The sequence below is a fragment of the Oncorhynchus mykiss genome, chromosome 29, assembly GCF_057628025.1.
Source record: "Oncorhynchus mykiss isolate SJ-2025 chromosome 29, ASM5762802v1, whole genome shotgun sequence".
Taxonomy (NCBI): domain Eukaryota; kingdom Metazoa; phylum Chordata; class Actinopteri; order Salmoniformes; family Salmonidae; genus Oncorhynchus; species Oncorhynchus mykiss.
In genome coordinates, this window is record NC_143050.1 from 2,430,001 (window position 1) to 2,453,473 (window position 23,473).

At 41.9% G+C, this 23,473-nt stretch overlaps 1 protein-coding gene across 2 annotated transcripts in view; it reads left to right on the forward strand.

Moving 5' to 3' along the window:
• Window positions 1–23,308, forward strand: part of LOC118945350 (uncharacterized) — a 24,561-nt gene extending 1,253 nt beyond the window's left edge. Inside the window, exons 2-7 of one of the 2 annotated variants that reach the window (XR_016493161.1) lie at window positions 1,891–2,001; window positions 3,487–3,529; window positions 6,604–6,677; window positions 12,325–12,374; window positions 22,288–22,647; window positions 22,704–23,308. Coding sequence is in view for 1 of the 2 variants with exons in the window: in XM_036968220.2 (XP_036824115.1) it covers window positions 1,891–2,001; window positions 3,487–3,529; window positions 6,604–6,677; window positions 12,325–12,374; window positions 22,288–22,557 (548 nt within the window). In the remaining variant the exon portion in view is untranslated. Of the gene's footprint in view, window positions 1–1,890; window positions 2,002–3,486; window positions 3,530–6,603; window positions 6,678–12,324; window positions 12,375–22,287 lie in introns of both variants that reach the window. The other variant, XM_036968220.2, reaches the window with a different exon arrangement.
• Window positions 23,309–23,473: the final 165 nt, after the last annotated feature.

Consider the following 23,473-nt stretch of genomic DNA (forward strand, 5'->3'; position numbering starts at 1 on the left):
ACCAGCATGGTCAAATAATAATGTAGAGGGTGCAGCCAGTCAGGACCTCGGGAGTAAATGTCAGTTGGCTTTTCATAGCCGATCATTGAGAGTATCTCTACCGGTCCTGCTGTCTCTAGAGAATTGAAAACAGCAGGTCTGGGACAGGTAGCACGTCCGGTGAACAGGTCAGGGTTCCATAGCCGCAGGCAGAACAGTTGAAACTGGAGCAGCAGCACGGCCAGGTGGACTGGGGACAGCAAGGAGTCATCATGCCAGGTAGTCCTGAGGCAGAACAGTTGAAACTGGAGCCGCAGCTGCATTTATCTTAAATGGCAGAACTATTTTTAGATAGAAAGATGAGAAGAGCGTTTATCAACCATCTGAATAGACCTGGAGCGTCTTTTTCAAACGAAATATACTTCATCCACTGTCCAGAAAAGTGGATTGGCAGTAGTTCGTGTATATAGTCTCACGTGTATATTTCGTTACAATATTTCAGAAAAACTGTAATACAAAACAAATGTTATATTTTTGTCTACATTCAACAGGTAAAGGTTAATCTACACTACCCATTCAAACGTTTGGGGTCACTTAGAAATGTCCTTGTTTTTGAAAGAAAAGCATTTTTTTTGTCCATTAAAATAACATCAACTTGATCAGAAATACAGTGTAGACATTGTTAATGGTGTAAATGACTATTGTAGCTGGGAACTACAGATTTTAATGGAATATCTACATAGGCGTACAGAGGCCCATTATCAGCAACCATCACTCCTGTGTTCCAAGGACACGTTGTGTTATCTAATATAAAGTTAATCATTTTTAAAAGGCAGTCAACCTCTTCACTGTCTTCAACAGTTTAGGGGCGACTCCGAGATGCTGGCCTTCTAGGCAGAGTTCCTCTGTCCAGTGTCTGTGTTATTTTGCCCATCTTAATCTTTTATTTTTATTGGCTATTCTGAGATATGGCTTTTTCTTTGCAACTCTGCCTAGAAGGCCAGCATCCCGGGGTCGCCTCTTCACTGTTGACGTTGAGACTGGTGTTTAGCGGGTTGTGCTAATTTTGGGGTCTGTACACTCCCCTTAATAGCTACTATAGACACACATCAAAAGTTTAAATTCCATTTTTGTTTGTCCATTCCGTGAGACATTAAAGTTGTGTAGATGTAATGTCCATAACGCTGGAGTCACAACAAAGTTTATTGCAATAGCAGAACTTTCATCTAGAAGTTTAAAAGGATAACAGCAGAATGAGATGTTTAAAACAATAAACCCTCTACTTGTCCAGACTGACTTTGTACAGACCGGGTGGATCCATCTCTGACTCATAACTAACTCCGTTCTCTCTGTTTTTTTGTTTTATAGACTGTACCTGGGGCATAATATCTCTGACCCATAACTAACTCGGGTTCTCTCTGTTTTTTTGTTTTATAGACTGTACCTGGGGCATAATATCTCTGACCCATAACTAACTCGGTTCTCTCTGTTTTTTGTTTTATAGACAGTACCTGGGGCATAATATCTCTGACCCATAACTAACTCGGTTCTCTCTGTTTTTTTGTTTTATAGACAGTACCTGGGGCATAATATCTCTGACCCATAACTAACTCGGTTCTCTCTGTTTTTTTGTTTTATAGACTGTACCTGGGGCATAATATCTCTGACCCATAACTAACTCGGTTCTCTCTGTTTTTTGTTTTATAGACAGTACCTGGGGCATAATATCTCTGACCCATAACTAACTCGGTTCTCTCTGTTTTTTTGTTTTATAGACTGTACCTGGGGCATAATATCTCTGACCCATAACTAACTCGGGTTCTCTCTGTTTTTTGTTTTATAGACTGTACCTGGGGCATAATATCTCTGACCCATAACTAACTCGGTTCTCTCTGTTTTTTTGTTTTATAGACTGTACCTGGGGCATAATATCTCTGACTTTAACCTCTCTGCTACTCTTCATCTCTGTGTGTCTCAATCTCAGCTGCTTTCTGAGACACAGGGACACCAGACACAAAGCAGGTAAATTATTGCTTATTGAATAAAATATCTTTCCCTGAGCAATTGTGTTAGTATAAAATAATATATTTTCTGTTGTTTTTTTGCATAGAATATGGCTCAATATCGTATTATTTATATTTTTAGTATGCTTTGCTCATCTTTATCAATAATAGTAACAATGATGGACCTGAATGTGTATTGTATACGTCCACATAAACAATGTCATCATCAGACACCAGGCACAACACACACAGAGCACTGACACAGACACTGTCATTGACACAGAGCACCTCTCTCACGTCTCTTACCTCTCTTACCTGTCTTACGTCTCTTGCCTCTCTTACCTCTCTTATGTCTCTTATCAATCTTACCTCTCTAACCTCTCTTACGTCTCTAACCTCTCTTACGTCTCTAACCTCTCTTACGTCTCTAACCTCTCTTAAGTCTCTAACCTCTCTTACGTCTCTAACCTCTCTTACGTCTCTTATCACTCTTACCTCTCTTATGTCTCTTACCTCTCCGACATCTCTTACCTCTCTAACCTCTCTCACCTCTCCGACGTCTCTTACTTCTCTAACCTCTCTAACCTCTCTTACGTCTCTTATCACTCTTACATCACTTATGTATCTTGCCTCTCCTGCCTCTCTTATGTCTCTTACGTCTCTAACCTCTCTTACCTCTCTAACCTCTTACCTCTCTAACCTCTCTTATGTCTCTAACATCTCTTACGTCTCCTACCTCTCTAACCTCTCTTACGTCTCTTTTGCCTCTAACCTCTCTTACCTCTCTAACCTCTCTTACGTCTCTAACCTCTCTTACGTCTCCTACCTCTCTAACCTCTCTTACGTCTCTTACGTCTCTAACCTCTCTTACCTCTCTAACCTCTCTTACGTCTCTAACCTCTTTTATGTCTCTTGCCTCTTTTACCTCTCTTACGTCTCTTGCCTCTCTTACCTCTCTTATGTCTCTTACGTCTCTAACCTCTCTTACGTCTCTAACCTCTCTTACGTCTCTAACCTCTCTTACCTCTCTTACGTCTCTAACCTCTCTTACCTCTCTAACCTCTCTTACGTCTCTAACCTCTCTTACCTCTCTAACCTCTCTTACGTCTCTAACCTCTCTTACGTCTCTAACCTCTCTTACCTCTCTCACCTCTCTTACCTCTCTTACGCCTCTCACCTCTCTTACCTCTCTTACGTCTCTAACGTCTCTTACGTCTCTTACCTCTCCAACGTCTCTTACCTCTCTTACGCCTCTCACCTCTCTTACCTCTCGTATGTCTCTTACCTCTCTTACGCCTCTCACCTCTCTTACCTCTCGTATGTCTCTTACCTCTCTTATGTCTCTTACCTGTCTTTTGATTCTTACGTCTCTTGGATCTCTTGCAGCAACATAAATGGCATCTGTCATTCTGTAGGCTATTTTGTTCATCAGCATTGCTTAACTTAACTTTGTCAGTCTCATCGACTCACAGAAAAGTAATTGTCCACCATTTTGTTTTGACAGGCAATGAGCAGTTTCTCTACCAACAGCATTATCCAAGAGAGCGGTACGGGTTCATTATCATACTCCAGTATTGTGTTTCATCTACCGTTGTATGTGTGGTGTGTGTGTGTGTGTGTGTGTGTGTGTGTGTGTGTGTGTGTGTGTGTGTGTGTGTGTGTGTGTGTGTGTGTGTGTGTGTGTGTGTGTGTGTGTGTGTGTGTGTGTGTGTGTGTGTGTGTGTGTGTGTGTGTGTGTGTGTGTGTGTGTGTGTGTGGACAGTGTGGACAATCGCTCATCTCAAATGTACAGAATCAGAAAGTATTCAGACCCTTTTGTAACATTTTGTTACTTTACAGCCTTATTCTAAAATTGATTAAAAAAAAGTTATTTACCCTCATCAATCGACCCACAATAATGACAAAGCAAAAACAGGTTTTTATAATTTTTTTCAAATTCATAATAAAATTAAAATAAACGTATTTACATTAGTTTTCAGACCCTTTCCTATGAGACTCTAAATTGAGCTCAGGTGCATCCTGTTTCCATTGATCATCCTTGAGATGTTTCTACAACTTGACTGGAGTCCACCTGTGGTGAATTCAAATGACTGGACGTGATTTGGAAAGGCACACACCTGTCTCTGACAGTGCATGTCAGAGCGAAAACCAAACCACTAGGCCGGAGGAATTGTCTGTAGAGCACCGAGACAGGATTGTGTCGAGGCACAGATCTGGAGAAGGGTACCAAAACATTTATGCAGCATTGAAGGTTCCCCACAACACAGTGGTCTCCATTAGTCTTCAACGGAAGAAGGTTGGAATCACCAAGACTCTTCCTAAAGATGGCCGCCAGGACAAACTGAGCAATCGGGGGAGAAGGGCCTTGGTCAGGGAGGTGACCAAGAACATGATGGTCACTCTGACAGAGGTTCAGAGTTCCTCTGTGGAGATGGGAGAACCTTCCAGAAGGACAACCATCTCTGCAATCGATCAGGCCTTTATGGTAGAGAGGCCAGACGGAAGCCACTCCTCAGTAAAAGGCACATGACAGCCCGCTTGGAGTTTGCCAAAAGGCACCTAAAGGACTCTCAGGCCATGAGAAAAAAGATGATCTGGTCTGATGAAACCAAGATTGAAGTCTTTGGCCTGAATGCCAAACGTCATTTCTGGAGGAAACCTGGCACCATCCCAACGGTGAAGCATGGTGGTGGCAGCATCATGCTGTGGGGATGTTTTTCAGCAGCAGGGACTGGGAGACTAGTCAGGATCGAGGCAAAGATGAACGGAGCAAAGTACAGAGAGATCCTTGATGAAAACCTGCACCAGAGCGTTCAGGATCTCAGACTGGGGCCAAGGTTCACCTTCCAACAGGACAACGACCCTAAGCACACAGCCAAGACAACGCAGGAGTGGCTTCGGGACAAGTCTCTTAATGTTCTTGAGTGGCGCAGCTAAAAAATGAAAACCTCTTTTTACTTTGACATTTTGGGTTATTGTGTAGATTGATGAGGGAAAAAGCAACGTAACAAAATGTGAAAAAGTCAAGGGGTCTGAATACTTTCCAAATGCCCTGTATATCTGGCACCCAAACACATTTATTTTATGGTAGATACACAGATGTGATTTGTAAATTTGAGTAATTTAGCAGACACTCTTATCCAGAGACACTTACAGTTAGTGCCTTCATATTCAGATAGTAGCCATAGTAAGTACATTTTTCCTCAATGAAGTAGCAGAGTCAGAGCTAGTATGAAAAGACCAGCCCCAGTTTTTTTGTGATGTATGTTGATGTATATTGATGTATATTGATGTATATTGATGTATGTGATGTATGTGATGTATATTGATGTATATTGATGTATATTGATGTATGTGATGTATGCGATGTATATTGATGTATATTGATGTATATTGATGTATATTGATGTATATTGATGTATATTGATGTATATTGATGTATATTGATGTATATGATGTATATTGATGTATGTGATGTATATTGATGTATATTGATGTATATTGATGTATATTGATGTATATTGATGTATATTGATGTATATGATGTATATTGATGTATATGATGTATATTGATGTATGTGATTAATATTGATGTATATTGATGTATGTGATGTATATTGATGTATATTGATGTATGTGATTAATATTGATGTATATTGATGTATATTGATGTATATTGATGTATATTGATGTATATTGATGTATATTGATGTATGTGATGTATATTGATGTATATTGATTAATATTGATGTATATTGATGTATGTGATGTATGTGATGTATATTGATGTATATTGATGTATGTGATGTATATTGATGTATATTGATGTATATTGATGTATATTGATGTATATTGATGTATATTGATGTATATTGATGTATATTGATGTATATGATGTATATTGATGTATATGATGTATATTGATGTATGTGATTAATATTGATGTATATTGATGTATGTGATGTATATTGATGTATATTGATGTATGTGATTAATATTGATGTATATTGATGTATATTGATGTATATTGATGTATATTGATGTATATTGATGTATATTGATGTATATTGATGTATGTGATGTATTGATGTATATTGATGTATATTGATGTATATTGATGTATATTGATGTATATTGATGTATGTGATGTATATTGATGTATGTGATGTATATTGATGTATATTGATGTATGTGATGTATATTGATGTATATTGATGTATATTGATGTATATTGATGTATGTGATGTATATTGATGTATATTGATGTATGTGATGTATATTGATGTATATTGATGTATATTGATGTATATTGATGTATATTGATGTATGTGATGTATATTGATGTATGTGATGTATATTGATGTATATTGATTAATATTGATGTATATTGATGTATATTGATGTATATTGATGTATATTGATGTATATTGATGTATATTGATTAATATTGATGTATATTGATGTATGTGATGTATATTGATGTATATTGATGTATATTGATGTATATTGATTAATATTGATGTATATTGATGTATGTGATGTATATTGATGTATATTGATGTATATTGATGTATATTGATGTATATTGATGTATATTGATGTATATTGATGTATGTGATAGTGAAATACAGGAGGAAGAGGAGGAAGAGGAGAATCAGCAGCAGGAGAATCCCATCTACGGAAACATCACTACAGGTGACATCACATCACATAACATAGCATAATATCAATGGAAACATCACGACATCACCACAGATGACATCACATCACATAATATCTACGATAACATCACTACAGGTGACATCTCATAACATCACATAATATCAATGGAAACATCACTACAGATGACATCACATAACATAACATAATATCTACGGAAACATCACGACATCACCACAGATGACATCACATCACATAATATCTACGATAACATCACTACAGGTGACATCTCATAACATAACATAATATCTATGGAAACATCGCTACAGATGACATCACAACACATCACATAACATAATATCTATGGAACATCACTACAGATTATATTACATCACATCACATAATATCTATGGAAACATCGCTACAGATGACATCACAACACATCACATCACATAATATCTATGGAAACATCACTACAGATGACATCACAACACATCACATCACATAATATCTATGGAAACATCACTACAGATGACATCACAACACATCACAACACATAATATCTGTTGAAACATCACCACAGATGACATCACAACACATCACATCACATAATATCTATGGAACATCACTACAGATTATATTACATCACATCACATAATATCTATGGAAACAACACTACAGATGACATCACATCACATAATATCTGTTGAAACATCGCTACAGATGACATCACAACACATCACATCACATAATATCTATGGAAACATCGCTACAGATGACATCACAACACATCACATCACATAATATCTATGGAAACAACACTACAGATGACATTACATCACATAATATCTGTTGAAACATCATTACAGATGACATCACATCACATCACATCACATAATATCTATGGAAACATCACTACAGATGACATCACAACACATCACATCACATAATATCTATGGAAACATCACTACAGATGACATCACAACACATCACATCACATAATATCTATGGAAACATCATTACAGATGACATCACAACACATCACATCACATAATATCTATGGAAACATCACTACAGATGACATCACAACACATCACATCACATAATATCTATGGAAACATCACTACAGATGACATCACAACACATCACATCACATAATATCTGTTGAAACATCACTACAGGTGACATCACATAATGCAAAAAAAAAAAATGCAAAATTCTTCAACTGGTGGAAGGATGGCTTAGTGGCCGGGTGGCCTAGTGGCCGGATGGCCTAGTGGCCGGATGGCCCGGATGGCCTAGTGGCCGGATGGCCTAGTGGCCGGATGGCCTAGTGGCCGGGTGGCCTAGTGGCCGGATGGCCTAGTGGCCGGATGGCCTAGTGGCCGGATGGCCTAGTGGCCGGATGGCCCGGATGGCCTAGTGGCCGGATGGCCTAGTGGCCGGATGGCCTTGGCCCCCCTCTGCCTCCCCCCTGTAATCGATTAAATGTCTGTATTTTTGAACTTATGTATTCTAGCGTAACTTCAGCGTGGAACCCTCCTCTCTCTTGCTCTCTCTCTTCCATAATTTTGGGTCAGTCAAAGTGGTCAGGTATTCTGCCACTGTGTACTCTCTGTTTAGGGCCAAATAGCATTCTAGTTTGCTCTGTTTTTTTGTCAAGTAAATACCTTTTTGCTTTCTCATGATTTGGTTGGGTTTAATTGTGTTGCTGTACTGGGGCTCGTTGGGGTCTGTTTGTGTTTGTGAACAGAGCCCCAGGACCAGCTTGCTCTCCAGGTTCATCTCTCTGTAGGTGATGGCTTTGTTATGGAAGGTTTGGTAATCGCTTCCTTTTAGGCGGTTGTAGAATTGAATGCCTCTTTTCTGGATTTTGATAATTAGAGGGTATCAACCTAATTCTGCTCGGCATGCATTATTTGGTGTTCTACGTTGTACACTGAGGATATTTTTTACAGAATTCTGCGTGCAGAGTCTCAATTTGGTGTTTGTCCCATTTTGTCAAACACTTGGTTGGTGAGCGGACCCCAGACCTCACAACCATAAAGAGCAATGGTCTCTATAACTGATTCAAGTATTTTTAGCCAGATCCTAATTGGTATTTCGAGTTTTATGTTCCTTTAAATGGCACAGAAGACCCTTCTTGCCTTGTCTCTCAGATCGTGCACGGCTTTGTGGAAGTTACCTGTGGCGTTGATGTTTAGGCCAAGGAGTCTAGAAACGTTCAATGGAATTCTGGAATCGAACGGAGATGGTTCCTCAATGCGGAAACTAGTAAATGGATTAAATCGGGTGTTGGAGGAGTTGCTACGGAATGGAGAGGACAACAGTCCATGTGGATTTGAGGCTATTCCTCTTGTGTTGGGAAAGTGTTTTAAACAAGCATTTTACGGGCAAGTCTACACCAATTGTATTCGGCGCATGTGATCTATACAATTTGATTTGATGCCGTTATTTCGTCATGAAGCATTAAAAACGGGACTTTTAAGCGGTTATTGTCTTGCTCTTTGCTGTAATCAGACGGCTAATATCAATACTATACATGCCAGTTAACAGATGTCATGCACTTTGACAGGTAAATATTTATAGCCCTGCTATTTAGCCAACGAGTGGCCTAATATCAAGCTAATATTTAGTTTCTTCGGCTAAACAACTCTAGTTTCGCTCTTCCAGCTTTTCCCGTGCGCAATGGGCTATAGGCTACGGACGGAAGCCTCCGCTATTCCTCGTGTCGTGAAATCCAAGGAAAAACTATAGTCTACAAAAACTACTGGACATTAATGTTGTATACATTTTTATACTCGGACTCCTAGGCTTTTCGTTGAGAGAAGCATGCTTGCTCTGGCTAATTGCTGAATGTAAAATAGTCATAGGCCAAATGAAATGTTTGGGAAAGTTATTTATTGTCTATTTTACTTGCTTTGGTAATGTAAACATATGTTTCCCATGCCAATAAAAGCCCCTTAACCTGAATTGAAATGTAAATTGAATTGAGTGCATAGTTGGGACTGATTATTAAATGGTTGCACATGACAGACTGGGATGAACACAGTGAACAAAGTAATATCCAAACGAAGTGACAGCCATTTTACAAACATGGAAATCACTTAAAAAAGCACTTGAGCAACTGTAGGCCGTTTGTTCTTTTGTTAAATAAAGGTTAAATAAATATTTATTTTTTTATTTAACGAGGCAAGAAATAACATGATTTAAAAGATGCGCAGGTCAAACAGCGTTTGTTGTTTATTTTCTACATTTAATTGAAATACGAGTGTCTATATTCTATTTAGCGTTAGACTACACACAACCTACATTGAAGTAGTATTTACAGTTGTCACTATGAAAATGAACAAACACAGAAGCACTATATTTGCTCAGTCACCACCTTTTAACATGAGTATACAGCGTGCAGTAGGATGCAGTCGCCACCTTTTAACATGAGTATACAGCGTGCAGTAGGATGCAGTCACCACCTTTTAACATGAGTATACAGCGTGCAGTAGGATGCAGTCACCATCTTTTAACATGAGTATACAGCGTGCAGCAGAATGCAGTCACCACCTTTTAACATGAGTATACAGCGTGCAGTAGGATGCAGTCACCATCTTTTAACATGAGTATACAGCGTGCAGTAGGATGCAGTCACCACCTTTTAACATGAGTATACAGCGTGCAGTAGGATGCAGTCACCACCTTTTAACATGAGTATACAGCGTGCAGTAGGATGCGGTCAACATCTTTTAACACGAGTATACAGCGTGCAGTAGGATGCAGTCACCACCTTTTAACATGAGTATACAGCGTGCAGTAGGATGCAGTCACCATCTTTTAACATGAGTATACAGCGTGCAGTAGGATGCAGTCACCACCTTTTAACATGAGTATACAGCGTGCAGTAGGATGCAGTCACCATCTTTTAACATGAGTATACAGCGTGCAGTAGGATGCAGTCACCACCTTTTAACATGAGTATACAGCGTGCAGTAGGATGCGGTCAACATCTTTTAACACGAGTATACAGCGTGCAGTAGGATGCAGTCACCACCTTTTAACATGAGTAGACAGCGTGCAGTAGGATGCGGTCAACATCTTTTAACATGATTATACAGTGTGCAGTAGGATGCGGTCAACATCTTTTAACATGAGTATACAGCGTGCAGTAGGATGCGGTCAACATCTTTTAACACGAGTATACAGCGTGCAGTAGGATGCAGTCACCACCTTTTAACATGAGTATACAGCGTGCAGTAGGATGCAGTCACCATCTTTTAACATGAGTATACAGCGTGCAGTAGGAAGCAGTCGCCACCTTTTAACATGAGTATACAGCGTGCAGTAGGATGCGGTTACCGTCTTTTTAACATTAATATGTAGAATAGGTTGATCAGTTGATTGACCCGTGCAGGCTACTGTTGAACGATACACTTCCCTCCAGTGTGGATGTTCGCCAACGTTTTATAGTTCTGTGTAATTTATCGTTCTAGTTATCGGCTTTGGTGTGGACGGCCCTCAACGCTCAAATTAATACATGCTTCTTACGGATAACAGGAATATGGACTGAACACAGCAGTGTTTCTCAGCCGCGGGGTTGATTTGATGGAAATCACGATTGCAACAATGATAGCCTTCTAACAAGGGATTTCATATTCTCTGCTATTTAGTTTGATTTATAATTTTGGATGGGGAGGGTTACATGTTTTGTTTTCTCCAAATACTCTGGGAGGCCCAGGTAAAAAAATATATATTTTCCCCGGGGGAGAATGACAACTGTCTACCTCCAGGTATCCCTCAATATAAATTACCATTACTCCCTAATGACACAACATTAACATCGGTCAATTTAGTTTTTTTTTTTTTTTCAACAAATAACCTTCAATTCATTGCATTTTCAGCTCTTATCAAAATGAGAATTAGCAAATGAAAACATTTACTCAATACAATTTTTTTTTTTAAATGATATTTCTCAAAAACGTTTGTATTATTTTGTCCCATAATATAATCTGTACTATCCCCCCCCCCCCCTATTATCCCCCCCCCCCCCCCCCCCCCACACACACACACACACACACACACAACAAAAGGTAATTTAAAAAGAATATTAGCGAAATAACTGCTCTTCCCCCGCGACCCTGACTTTGAATACCACTGCTCTGCGGTTGTATCATCTCACAGTTCTTTACATGGATTTTGACAACAAAAAAAAATGTACATGTATGTATTACAAAAATTTAAAAATGTAGCCGGTTTATATTTAAAGCAAGTGTCTATAAATTCCTACCTTCACGACGAAACGCGTACAGTTTAATTTACAGTTGTAAGTAACAGCGCTATAAATATAACAGTCTCGTAGCTGAACGATAAGAATAACGGTGTTTTACAAGTATAGCTATCTTACTGCCTACTAACTGATGCAATAGAATTAGGCAGAATAACCTTTGTGTTTTGTTTGCGAACGCTATCTGACAGATAGTATCTGTAAATACATCTGTAAAGTTCATCAACACAGTGACATCGAATACTAACAATACTATATACCCTGAACTTGTGTACATCAAGCTTCAGTTTTTCCATTTAGATATGATCATGATTGTGTTCTAGTTTCCTGAGTTAAATGGAAACGTGTGTTTATGACTAAATCGTGTGTGTGTGTGTGTGTGTGTGTGTGTGTGTGTGTTCTGTGAAGACCTGTGCTATGAACCCATGACCAAGCAACGTTCCAGAGACGACAGAAAGGTACGTACATCGGGCCAAAATTATTCTTGTTCATTATTGTTCACATACAACTGTCATTACATGAATATTTGCATTTTAGAATTGTTTGGTTTTAAACTGTACTGTGTAAATTAAAACAAAACAAATATATAGAGGACATAGATTGATTTACTTTAATTAACTGCCAATGCCACGTAAAACAAAATGTGAATGACGAACTATCATCTCATCTCATAATGGTCATAATTGAAAACGACGGTCTGCTGTATTTAAATTTATATATTTATTTTCCACCCTGAGAGGAAATGAACTACGCCTATACTCAGTATTCATGTTAATAACAAAATGTCGAAATAGGCGTATATATATTGCAGTTATTTCGCTTAGACCACAAGTCGCTTAGACCACAAGTCGCTTAGACCACACAGCTTATAGTAAGCTACATTACAAATAGCACCATATTCCTTTTATAGTTCACCACTTCTGACCAAAAGTAGTGCACTATATAGGGAATAGGGTGCTATAAGGCTCTGGTCTAAAGTAGTGCACTATATAGGGAATAGGGTGCTATAAGGCTCTGGTCTAAAGTAGTGCACTATATAGGGAATAGGGTGCTATAAGGCTCTGGTCTAAAGTAGTGCACTATATAGGGAATAGGGTGCTATAAGGCTCTGGTCTAAAGTAGTGCACTATATAGGGAATAGGGTGCCATAAGGCTCTGGTCTAAAGTAGTGCACTATATAGGGAATAGGGTGCCATAGGACTCTGGTCTAAAGTAGTGCACTATATAGGGAATAGGGTGCCATAGGGCTCTGGTCTAAAGTAGTGCACTATATAGGGAATACGGTGCCATGAGGCTCTGGTCAAAGTAGTGCACTATGTAGGGAATAGGGTTCCATAGGGCTCTGGTCTAAAGTAGTGCACTATGTAGGGAATAGGGTTCCATAGGGCTCTGGTCTAAAGTAGTGCACTATGTAGGGAATAGGGTTCCATAGGGCTCTGGTCTAAAGTAGTGCACTATGTAGGGAATAGGGTTCCATAGGGCTCTGGTCAAAGTAGTGCACTATATTGAATAGCACACCATGTTAACTCAGTCTGTTTCTAAAGTAGTTCACAGTCATCTGCTGTGGTCAAGGCCATCTCTAGTTCTCTACACCACACCGCCGTGTACAACGCAGCCAATATCTGCTTTATAGGCTATATATAGTACCATTTTTCTGAATGCATGAGAAGTTACCAAGGACAGGATGCTCTCCGACTTTCAAGTTTCAAACTTTATTTGCCACCCGCACAGGATACAGCAGGTGTAAAACAGCAGAGTGAAAGTCTTACCTTGAGACCTCTTGTAATATGATATACTAATAGTGTTCATATATAGTATACTAACAGTGTTCAGATATAGTATACTAATAGTGTTCATATATAGTATACTAACAGTGTTCATATATAGTATACTAACAGTGTTCATATATAGTATACTAATAGTGTTCATATATAGTATACTAATAGTGTCCATATATAGTATACTAACAGTGTTCATATATAGTATACTAACAGTGTTCAGATATAGTATACTAATAGTGTTCATATATAGTATACTAATAGTGTTCATATATAGTATACTAATAGTGTTCATATATAGTATACTAATAGTGTTCATATATAGTATATTAACAGTGTTCATATATAGTATACTAACAGTGTTCAGATATAGTATACTAATAGTGTTCAGATATAGTATACTAATAGTGTTCAGATATAGCATACTAATAGTGTTCAGATATAGTATACTAATAGTGTTCATATATAGTATACTAATAGTGTTCATATATAGTATACTAATAGTGTTCATATATAGTATACTAATAGTGTTCATATATAGTATACTAATAATGTTCATATATAGTATACTAATAGTGTTCATATATAGTATACTAATAGTGTTCATATATAGTATATTAACAGTGTTCATATATAGTATACTAATAGTGTTCATATATAGTATATTAACAGTGTTCATATATAGTATACTAATAGTGTTCATATATAGTATATTAACAGTGTTCATATATAGCATACTAATAGTGTTCATATATAGTATACTAATAGTGTTCATATATAGTATATTAATAGTGTTCAGATATAGTATATTAACAGTGTTCAGATATAGTATACTAATAGTGTTCAGATATAGTATACTAATAGTGTTCATATATAGTATACTAATAGTGTTCATATATAGTATACTAATAGTGTTCATATATAGTATATTAACAGTGTTCATATATAGTATATTAACAGTGTTCATATATAGTATATTAACAGTGTTCATATATAGTATACTAATAGTGTTCATATATAGTATACTAATAGTGTTCATATATAGTATACTAATAGTGTTCATATATAGTATACTAATAGTGTTCATATATAGTATACTAATAGTGTTCATATATAGTATACTAATAGTGTTCATATATAGTATACTAATAGTGTTCAGATATAGTATACTAATAGTGTTCATATATAGTATACTAATAGTGTTCAGATATAGTATACTAATAGTGTTCATATATAGTATACTAATAGTGTTCATATATAGTATACTAATAGTGTTCATATATAGTATACTAACAGTGTTCATATATAGTATACTAATAGTGTTCATATATAGTATACTAATAGTGTTCATATATAATATACTAATTGTCATGTACTGTCATGTTGTGTCTTGTCTCTGTCCTTTCCCTTCACCCTGTCTCCCTCTGCTGGTCGTTGTTAGGTTACCTTTTCTCCCCCTCTTTCCCCCAGCTGTGCCTTGTCTCCTCCTAACCACCTCGTCACCCCTTTTCCCACCTGTTCCCTTTTTCCCTCTGATTAGTCCCCTATATCTCTCTCTGTTTTTGTTCCTGTCCTTGTCGGATTCTTGTTTGTTGTGTTTCATGCCTGAACCAGACTATCGTCATGTTTGCTGTAACCTTGTCTTGTCCTGTCGGAATCTGCCGGTCCGTCTGAGCCTACCTATGTTTGGTAATTAAAGAAGCTCTGTTTAAGTTAATTCGCTTTTGGGTCCTCATTCACGCACCGTAACAGAAGAATCCGACCAAGAATGGACCCAGCGACTTCGGATCCTCTCCACTCAGCCGTCGGGATCCAGGGAGCGATGCTAGGCAGACACGAGCAGGAAGTGTCTGCTGCTCGACATGCCGTTGAGACCCTGGCCACCCAAGTCTCCAACCTCACAGAACAGGTTCACCATCTCCGCCTCGATCCACCGGCCACTTCCAGGGCTTTCGAATCTCCGGAGCCCAGAATCAATAACCCGCCGTGTTACTCTGGGGAGCCCACTGAATGCCGCTCGTTCCTCACCCAGTGTGATATTGTGTTTTCTCTCCAGCCCAACACTTACTCCAGGAGCACTGCTCGTGTCGCCTACGTCATATCTCTCCTTATTGGACGGGCTCGTGAGTGGGGCACGGCAATCTGGGAGGCAAGGGCTGAGTGTACTAACCAGTATCAGGACTTTAAGGAGGAGATGATACGGGTTTTTGATCGATCTGTTTTTGGGGAGGAGGCTTCCAGGGCCCTGTCTTCCCTATGTCAAGGCAATCGATCCATAACAGACTACTCTATTGAGTTTCGCACTCTTGCTGTCTCCAGTGGCTGGAACGAGCCGGCCTTGCTCGCTCGTCTTCTGGAGGGTCTCCGCGCAGAGGTAAAGGATGAGATTCTCTCCCGGGAGGTTCCTTCCAGCGTGGATTCCTTGATTGAACTCGCTATTCGCATTGAGCGACGGGTTGATCTTCGTCACCGAGCTCGTGGAAAGGAGCTCGCGCTCTCCGTCGCCCCCCTCTCCGCATCACTACCATCTTCCTCTGCCGGCTCGGGTGCTGAGCCCATGCAGCTGGGAGGTATCCGCATCTCGACTAAGGAGAGGGAACGGAGAATCACCAACCGCCTCTGTCTCTATTGCGGTTCCGCTGGTCATTTTGTCACTTCATGTCCAGTAAAAGGCCAGAGCTCGTCAGTAAGCGGAGGGCTACTGGTGAGCGCTACTACTCCTGTCTCTCCTTCAAGATCCTGCACTACCTTGTCGGTCCATCTACGCTGGACCGGTTCGTCAGCTTCCTGCAGTGCCTTAATAGACTCTGGGGCGGAGGGCTGTTTTATGGACGAGACCTGGGCTCGGGAACATGACATTCCTCTCAGACAGTTAAAGGAGCCCACGGCCTTGTTCGCCCTGGATGGTAGTCCTCTCCCCAGGATTCAGCGTGAGACGCTACCTTTAACCCTCACTGTTTCTGGTAATCATAGTGAAACCATTTCTTTTTTAATTTTTCGTTCACCTTTTACACCTGTTGTTTTGGGCCATCCCTGGCTAGTTTGTCATAATCCTTCCATTAATTGGTCTAGTAATTCTATCCTCTCCTGGAACGTCTCTTGTCATGTGAAATGTTTAATGTCTGCTATCCCTCCTGTTTCCTCTGTCTCTTCTTCACAGGAGGAGCCTGGTGATTTGACAGGGGTGCCGGAGGAATATCACGATCTGCGCACGGTGTTCAGTCGGTCCAGGGCCACCTCTCTTCCTCCACACCGGTCGTATGATTGTAGTATTGATCTCCTTCCGGGAACCACCCCCCCCCCGGGGTAGACTATACTCTCTGTCGGCTCCCGAACGTAAGGCTCTCGAAGATTATTTGTCTGTAGCTCTTGACGCCGGTACCATAGTCCCCTCCTCCTCTCCCGCCGGAGCGGGGTTTTTTTTTGTCAAGAAGAAGGACGGGTCTCTGCGCCCCTGCATAGATTATCGAGGGCTGAATGACATAACAGTGAAGAATCGTTATCCGCTTCCTCTTATGTCTTCAGCCTTCGAGATCCTGCAGGGAGCCAGGTTTTTTACTAAGTTGGACCTTCGTAACGCTTACCATCTCGTGCGCATCAGGGAGGGGGACGAGTGGAAGACGGCGTTTAACACTCCGTTAGGGCACTTTGAATACCGGGTTCTTCCTTTCGGCCTCGCTAACGCTCCAGCTGTCTTTCAGGCATTAGTCAATGATGTCCTGAGAGACATGCTGAACATCTTTGTTTTCGTTTACCTTGACGATATCCTGATTTTTTCACCGTCACTCCAGATTCATGTTCAGCACGTTCGACGTGTCCTCCAGCGCCTTTTAGAGAATTGTCTTTTTGTGAAGGCTGAGAAGTGCACTTTTCATGCCTCCTCCGTCACATTTCTCGGTTCTGTTATTTCCGCTGAAGGCATTAAGATGGATCCCGCTAAGGTCCAAGCTGTCATTGATTGGCCCGTCCCTAAGTCACGCGTCGAGCTGCAGCGCTTTCTCGGCTTCGCGAACTTCTATCGTCGTTTCATCCGTAATTTCGGTCAGGTGGCAGCTCCTCTCACAGCCCTTACTTCTGTCAAGACGTGCTTTAAGTGGTCCGTTTCCGCCCAGGGAGCTTTTGATCTCCTCAAGAATCGTTTTACATCCGCTCCTATCCTTGTTACACCTGACGTCTCTAGACAGTTCGTTGTCGAGGTTGACGCGTCAGAGGTGGGCGTGGGAGCCATTCTTTCTCAGCGCTCCCTCTCTGACAACAAGGTCCACCCATGCGCATATTTTTCTCATCGCCTGTCGCCGTCGGAACGTAACTATGATGTGGGTAACCGCGAACTGCTCGCCATCCGGTTAGCCCTAGGCGAATGGCGACAGTGGTTGGAGGGGGCGACCGTTCCTTTTGTCGTTTGGACTGACCATAGGAACCTTGAGTACATCCGTTCTGCCAAACGACTTAATGCGCGTCAGGCGCGTTGGGCGCTGTTTTTCGCTCGTTTCGAGTTCGTGATTTCTTATCGTCCGGGCTCTAAGAACACCAAGCCTGATGCTTTGTCTCGTCTCTTCAGTTCTTCAGTAGCCTCCACTGACCCCGAGGGGATTCTCCCTGAGGGGCGTGTTGTCGGGTTGACTGTCTGGGGAATTGAGAGGCAGGTAAAACAAGCGCTCACTCACACTCCGTCGCCGCGCGCTTGTCCTAGGAACCTTCTTTTCGTTCCCGTTCCTACTCGTCTGGCCGTTCTTCAGTGGGCTCACTCTGCCAAGTTAGCCGGCCACCCTGGCGTTCGGGGTACGCTTGCTTCCATTCGCCAGCGTTTTTGGTGGCCCACCCGGGAGCATGACACGCGTCGTTTCGTGGCTGCTTGTTCGGTCTGCGCGCAGACTAAGTCCGGTAACTCTCCTCCTGCCGGCCGTCTCAGGCCGCTTCCTATTCCCTCTCGACCGTGGTCTCACATCGCCTTAGATTTTGTCACCGGACTGCCTTCGTCAGCGGGGAAGACTGTTATTCTTACGGTTGTCGATAGGTTCTCTAAGGCGGCTCATTTCATTCCCCTTGCTAAGCTTCCTTCTGCTAAAGAGACGGCACAAATCATCATCGAGAATGTTTTCAGAATTCATGGCCTTCCGTCAGACGTCGTTTCGGACAGAGGTCCGCAATTCACGTCTCAATTTTGGAGGGAGTTTTGCCGTTTGATTGGGGCTTCCGTCAGTCTCTCTTCCGGCTTTCACCCCCAGTCTAACGGTCAAGCAGAACGGGCCAATCAGACTATTGGTCGCATCTTACGCAGTCTTTCTTTTCGTAACCCTGCGTCTTGGTCAGAACAGCTCCCCTGGGCAGAATACGCCCACAACTCGCTTCCTTCGTCTGCGACCGGGCTATCTCCTTTTCAGAGTAGCCTCGGGTACCAGCCTCCGCTGTTCTCATCTCAGTTCGCCGAGTCCAGCGTCCCCTCCGCTCAGGCTTTTGTCCAACGTTGCGAGCGCACCTGGAAGAGGGTCAGGTCTGCACTTTGCCGTTATAGGACGCAGACTGTGAGGGCTGCTAATAAGCGTAGAACTAAGAGTCCTAGATATTGTCGCGGTCAGAGAGTTTGGCTCTCCACTCAGAACCTTCCCCTTAAGACGGCTTCTCGCAAGTTGACCCCGCGGTTCATTGGTCCGTTCCGTATTTCTCGGGTCATTAATCCTGTCGCAGTTCGACTTCTTCTTCCGCGATACCTTCGTCGCGTCCACCCGGTCTTCCATGTCTCCTGCATCAAGCCCGTCCTTCGCGCCCCCGCTCGTCTTCCCCCCCCCCCCCCCCATCCTTGTCGAGGGCGCACCCATCTACAGGGTCCGTAGAATTTTGGACATGCGTCCTCGGGGCCGTGGTCACCAGTACCTCGTAGATTGGGAGGGGTACGGTCCTGAGGAGAGGAGTTGGGTTCCCTCTCGGGACGTGCTGGACCGTGCGCTGATCGAGGATTTCCTCCGTTGCCGCCAGGTTTCCTCCTCGAGTGCGCCAGGAGGCGCTCGGTGAGTGGGGGGGTACTGTCATGTACTGTCATGTTGTGTCTTGTCTCTGTCCTTTCCCTTCACCCTGTCTCCCTCTGCTGGTCGTTGTTAGGTTACCTTTTCTCCCCCTCTTTCCCCCAGCTGTGCCTTGTCTCCTCCTAACCACCTCGTCACCCCTTTTCCCACCTGTTCCCTTTTTCCCTCTGATTAGTCCCCTATATCTCTCTCTGTTTTTGTTCCTGTCCTTGTCGGATTCTTGTTTGTTGTGTTTCATGCCTGAACCAGACTATCGTCATGTTTGCTGTAACCTTGTCTTGTCCTGTCGGAATCTGCCGGTCCGTCTGAGCCTACCTATGTTTGGTAATTAAAGAAGCTCTGTTTAAGTTAATTCGCTTTTGGGTCCTCATTCACGCACCGTAACACTAATAGTGTTCATATATACTATATTAACAATGTCCATATATAGTATATTAACAGTGTTCGTATATAGTATACTAATAGTGTTCATATATAGTATACTAATAGTGTTCATATATAGTATACTAACAGTGTTCATATATAGTATATTAACAGTGTTCATATATAGCATACTAATAGTGTTCATATATAGTATACTAACAGTGTTCATATATAGTATACTAACAGTGTTCATATATAGTATATTAACAGTGTTCATATATAGTATACTAACAGAGTTCATATATAGTATACTAACTGTGTTCATATATAGTATACTAACAGTGTTCATATATAGTATACTAACAGTGTTCATATATAGTATACTAACAGTGTTCATATATAGTATACTAACAGTGTTCAAATATAGTATACTAACAGTGTTCATATATAGTGTACTAATAGTGTTCATATATAGTATACTAATAGTGTTCATATATAGTATATTAACAGTGTTCATATATAATATACTAATAGTGTTCATATATAGTATATTAACAGTGTTCATATATAGTATACTAACAGTGTTCAGATATAGTATACTAATAGTGTTCAGATATAGTATACTAATAGTGTTCAGATATAGCATACTAATAGTGTTCAGATATAGTATACTAATAGTGTTCATATATAGTATACTAATAGTGTTCATATATAGTATACTAATAGTGTTCATATATAGTATACTAATAGTGTTCATATATAGTATACTAATAGTGTTCATATATAGTATACTAATAGTGTTCATATATAGTATACTAATAGCGTTCCCCAGCCTGTTCCCCAGCCCATTCCCCAAAGCCCGTTCCCCAGCCCGTTCCTCAGCCCGTTCCCCAGCCTGTTCCCCAGCCCGTTCCCCAGCCCATCTCCCCCAGCCCGTTCCCCAGCCCGTTCCCCAGCCCGTTCCCCAGCCCCTCCCCCAGCCCGTACCCCAGCCCTTCCCCCAGCCCGTACCCCAGCCCTTCCCCCAGCCCGTTCCCCAGCCCTTCCCCCAGCCCGTACCCCAGCCCTTCCCCCAGCCCGTTCCCCAGCCCGTCTCCCCAGCCCGTTCCCCAGCCCTTCCCCCAGCCCGTACCCCAGCCCTTCCCCCAGCCCGTTCCCCAGCCCGTCTCCCCAGCCCGTACCCCAGCCCTTCCCCCAGCCCGTACCCCAGCCCGTTCCCCAGCCCGTCTCCCCAGCCCGTTCCCCAGCCCGTCTCCCCAGCCCGTTCGCCAGCCCATCTCCCCCAGCCCGTTCCCCAGCCCCTCTCCCCCAGATAATAGTGTTCATATATAGTATACTAACAGTGTTCATATATAGTATACTAACAGTGTTCATATATATTATACTAACAGTGTTCATATATAGTATATTAACAGTGTTCATATATAGTATACTAACAGTGTTCATATATATTATACTAACAGTGTTCATATATAGTATACTTATAGTGTTCATATATAGTATACTAATAGTGTTCATATATAGTATATTAACAGTGTTCATATATAGTATATTAACAGTGTTCATATATAGTATATTAACAGTGTTCATATATAGTATACTAACAGTGTTCATATATAGTATACTAACAGTGTTCATATATAGTATACTAACAGTGTTCATATATAGTATACTAACAGTGTTCAGAAATTGGGTAAGATCTCAGTGTTCAGCCCCCCTCCACCCCAGACCCTTCTCCCACTAGGCCCCCCTCTGTCCAGGCCCCCTTCCCCCAGCCCGTTCCCCAGTCTCCCTCCCCAAAGCCCGTTCCCCAGCCCGTTCCCCAGCCCGTTCCCCAGCCCGTTCCCCAGCCCGTTCCCCAGTCTCCCTCCCCAGCCCGTTCCCCAGCCCCTCTCCCCCAGCCCGTTCCCCGGCCCATTTCCCAGTCCGTTCCCCAGCCCGTTCCCCAGCCTGTTCCCCAGCCCGTTCCCCAGCCCATCTACCCCAGCCCGTTCCCCAGCCCGTTCCCCAGCCCGTTCCCCAGCCCCTCCCCCAGCCCGTTCCCCAGCCCGTTCCCCAGCCCGTTCCCCAGCCCATCTCCCCCAGCCCGTTCCCCAGCCCGTTCCCCAGCCCGTTCCCCAGCCCGTTCCCCAGCTCCACCAACCTTGACCTGAAATACTCCTTTGTAATAGATAGTGAAAAAAACTGTTCCAACTCCTTCTCTTCAGCCTGCGCCCCAGCCCTACCAACCCGACCTGAACTATGCTTCTCTGGACCTGAACGTGGGACAGATACCCAAGAAGAGGAAGCGTCGCTACCAGCAGGCCCAGGTTCAGGCCCAGACCGTGCCCGAGACCCAGATGGGTGGGGGTTTCCTGGAAATAGATGCAGAGATGGAGGCCTCCCTCCCCTCACGGAGTAGCAGCCCTCTGGCTTCCAGAAACAGCATCTACCTCAACAGTCTACAGATGGCACTAGAGACAGAGGAGAGGGAATAAAAGAGAGCCAAGGAGATGGGGAGGGAGATGGAGGAGGATAGAGAGTGGGATGGAGACAGGAAGTGGGAGAGGGGGAGAACGATACAGTAGGTTATGATGGAGGGATGGAGACAGAAAGTGGGGAGAGGGGGAGAAAGATACAGTAGGTTATGATGTAGGGATGGAGATAGAGCTGGAGACGTAGGGTATGACACATGAGCTGTTCCTAGGGTCTGCTGACCTGTAACATGTGACTGGGGTTAGAGGTCAGGGAGGAAGAACAACGGTTCTAAATGTGAACTCAAGCACTCAATTAGGCAGAGAGAGCGAGAAAGAGAGGGAGAGAGACAAAGAGAATGAGAGAGAGAGAGGACTGATGTTCTTTTAAATATATGTTTTATTTAACCTTTATTTAACTAGGCAAGTACAGAGACATCATACTGACCTACTTTAACCTCTAGTCAATATGTTAGAATCAGACTTTATAGAGAAATGGGCTCCCACTGCATAAACTGCATACATGTATATATTATTATTATTATATATTTGTATTATTACTAGTATTCGTATATACAGTATACAGTGCAGTCGGAAAGTATTCAGACCCCTTGACTTTTTCCACATTTTGTTACGTTACAGCCTTATTCTAAAAGGTTTTTTTTTTTTAAATCCCTTCATCAATCTACAAACAATACCCCATAATCACAAAGCAAGTACTGGTTTTTATTATTTTTTTAACAGATGTATAAAAAATAAAAATCTGAAAATCACATTTACATCAGTATTCAGACCCTTTACTCTGTACTTTGTTGAAGCACCTTTGGCAGTGATAACAGCCTTGAGTATTCTTGGGTATGATGCTACAAGTTTGGCACACCTGTATTTGGGGAGTTTGTCCCATTCTTCTCTGCAGATCCTCTCAAACTCTGTCAGGTTG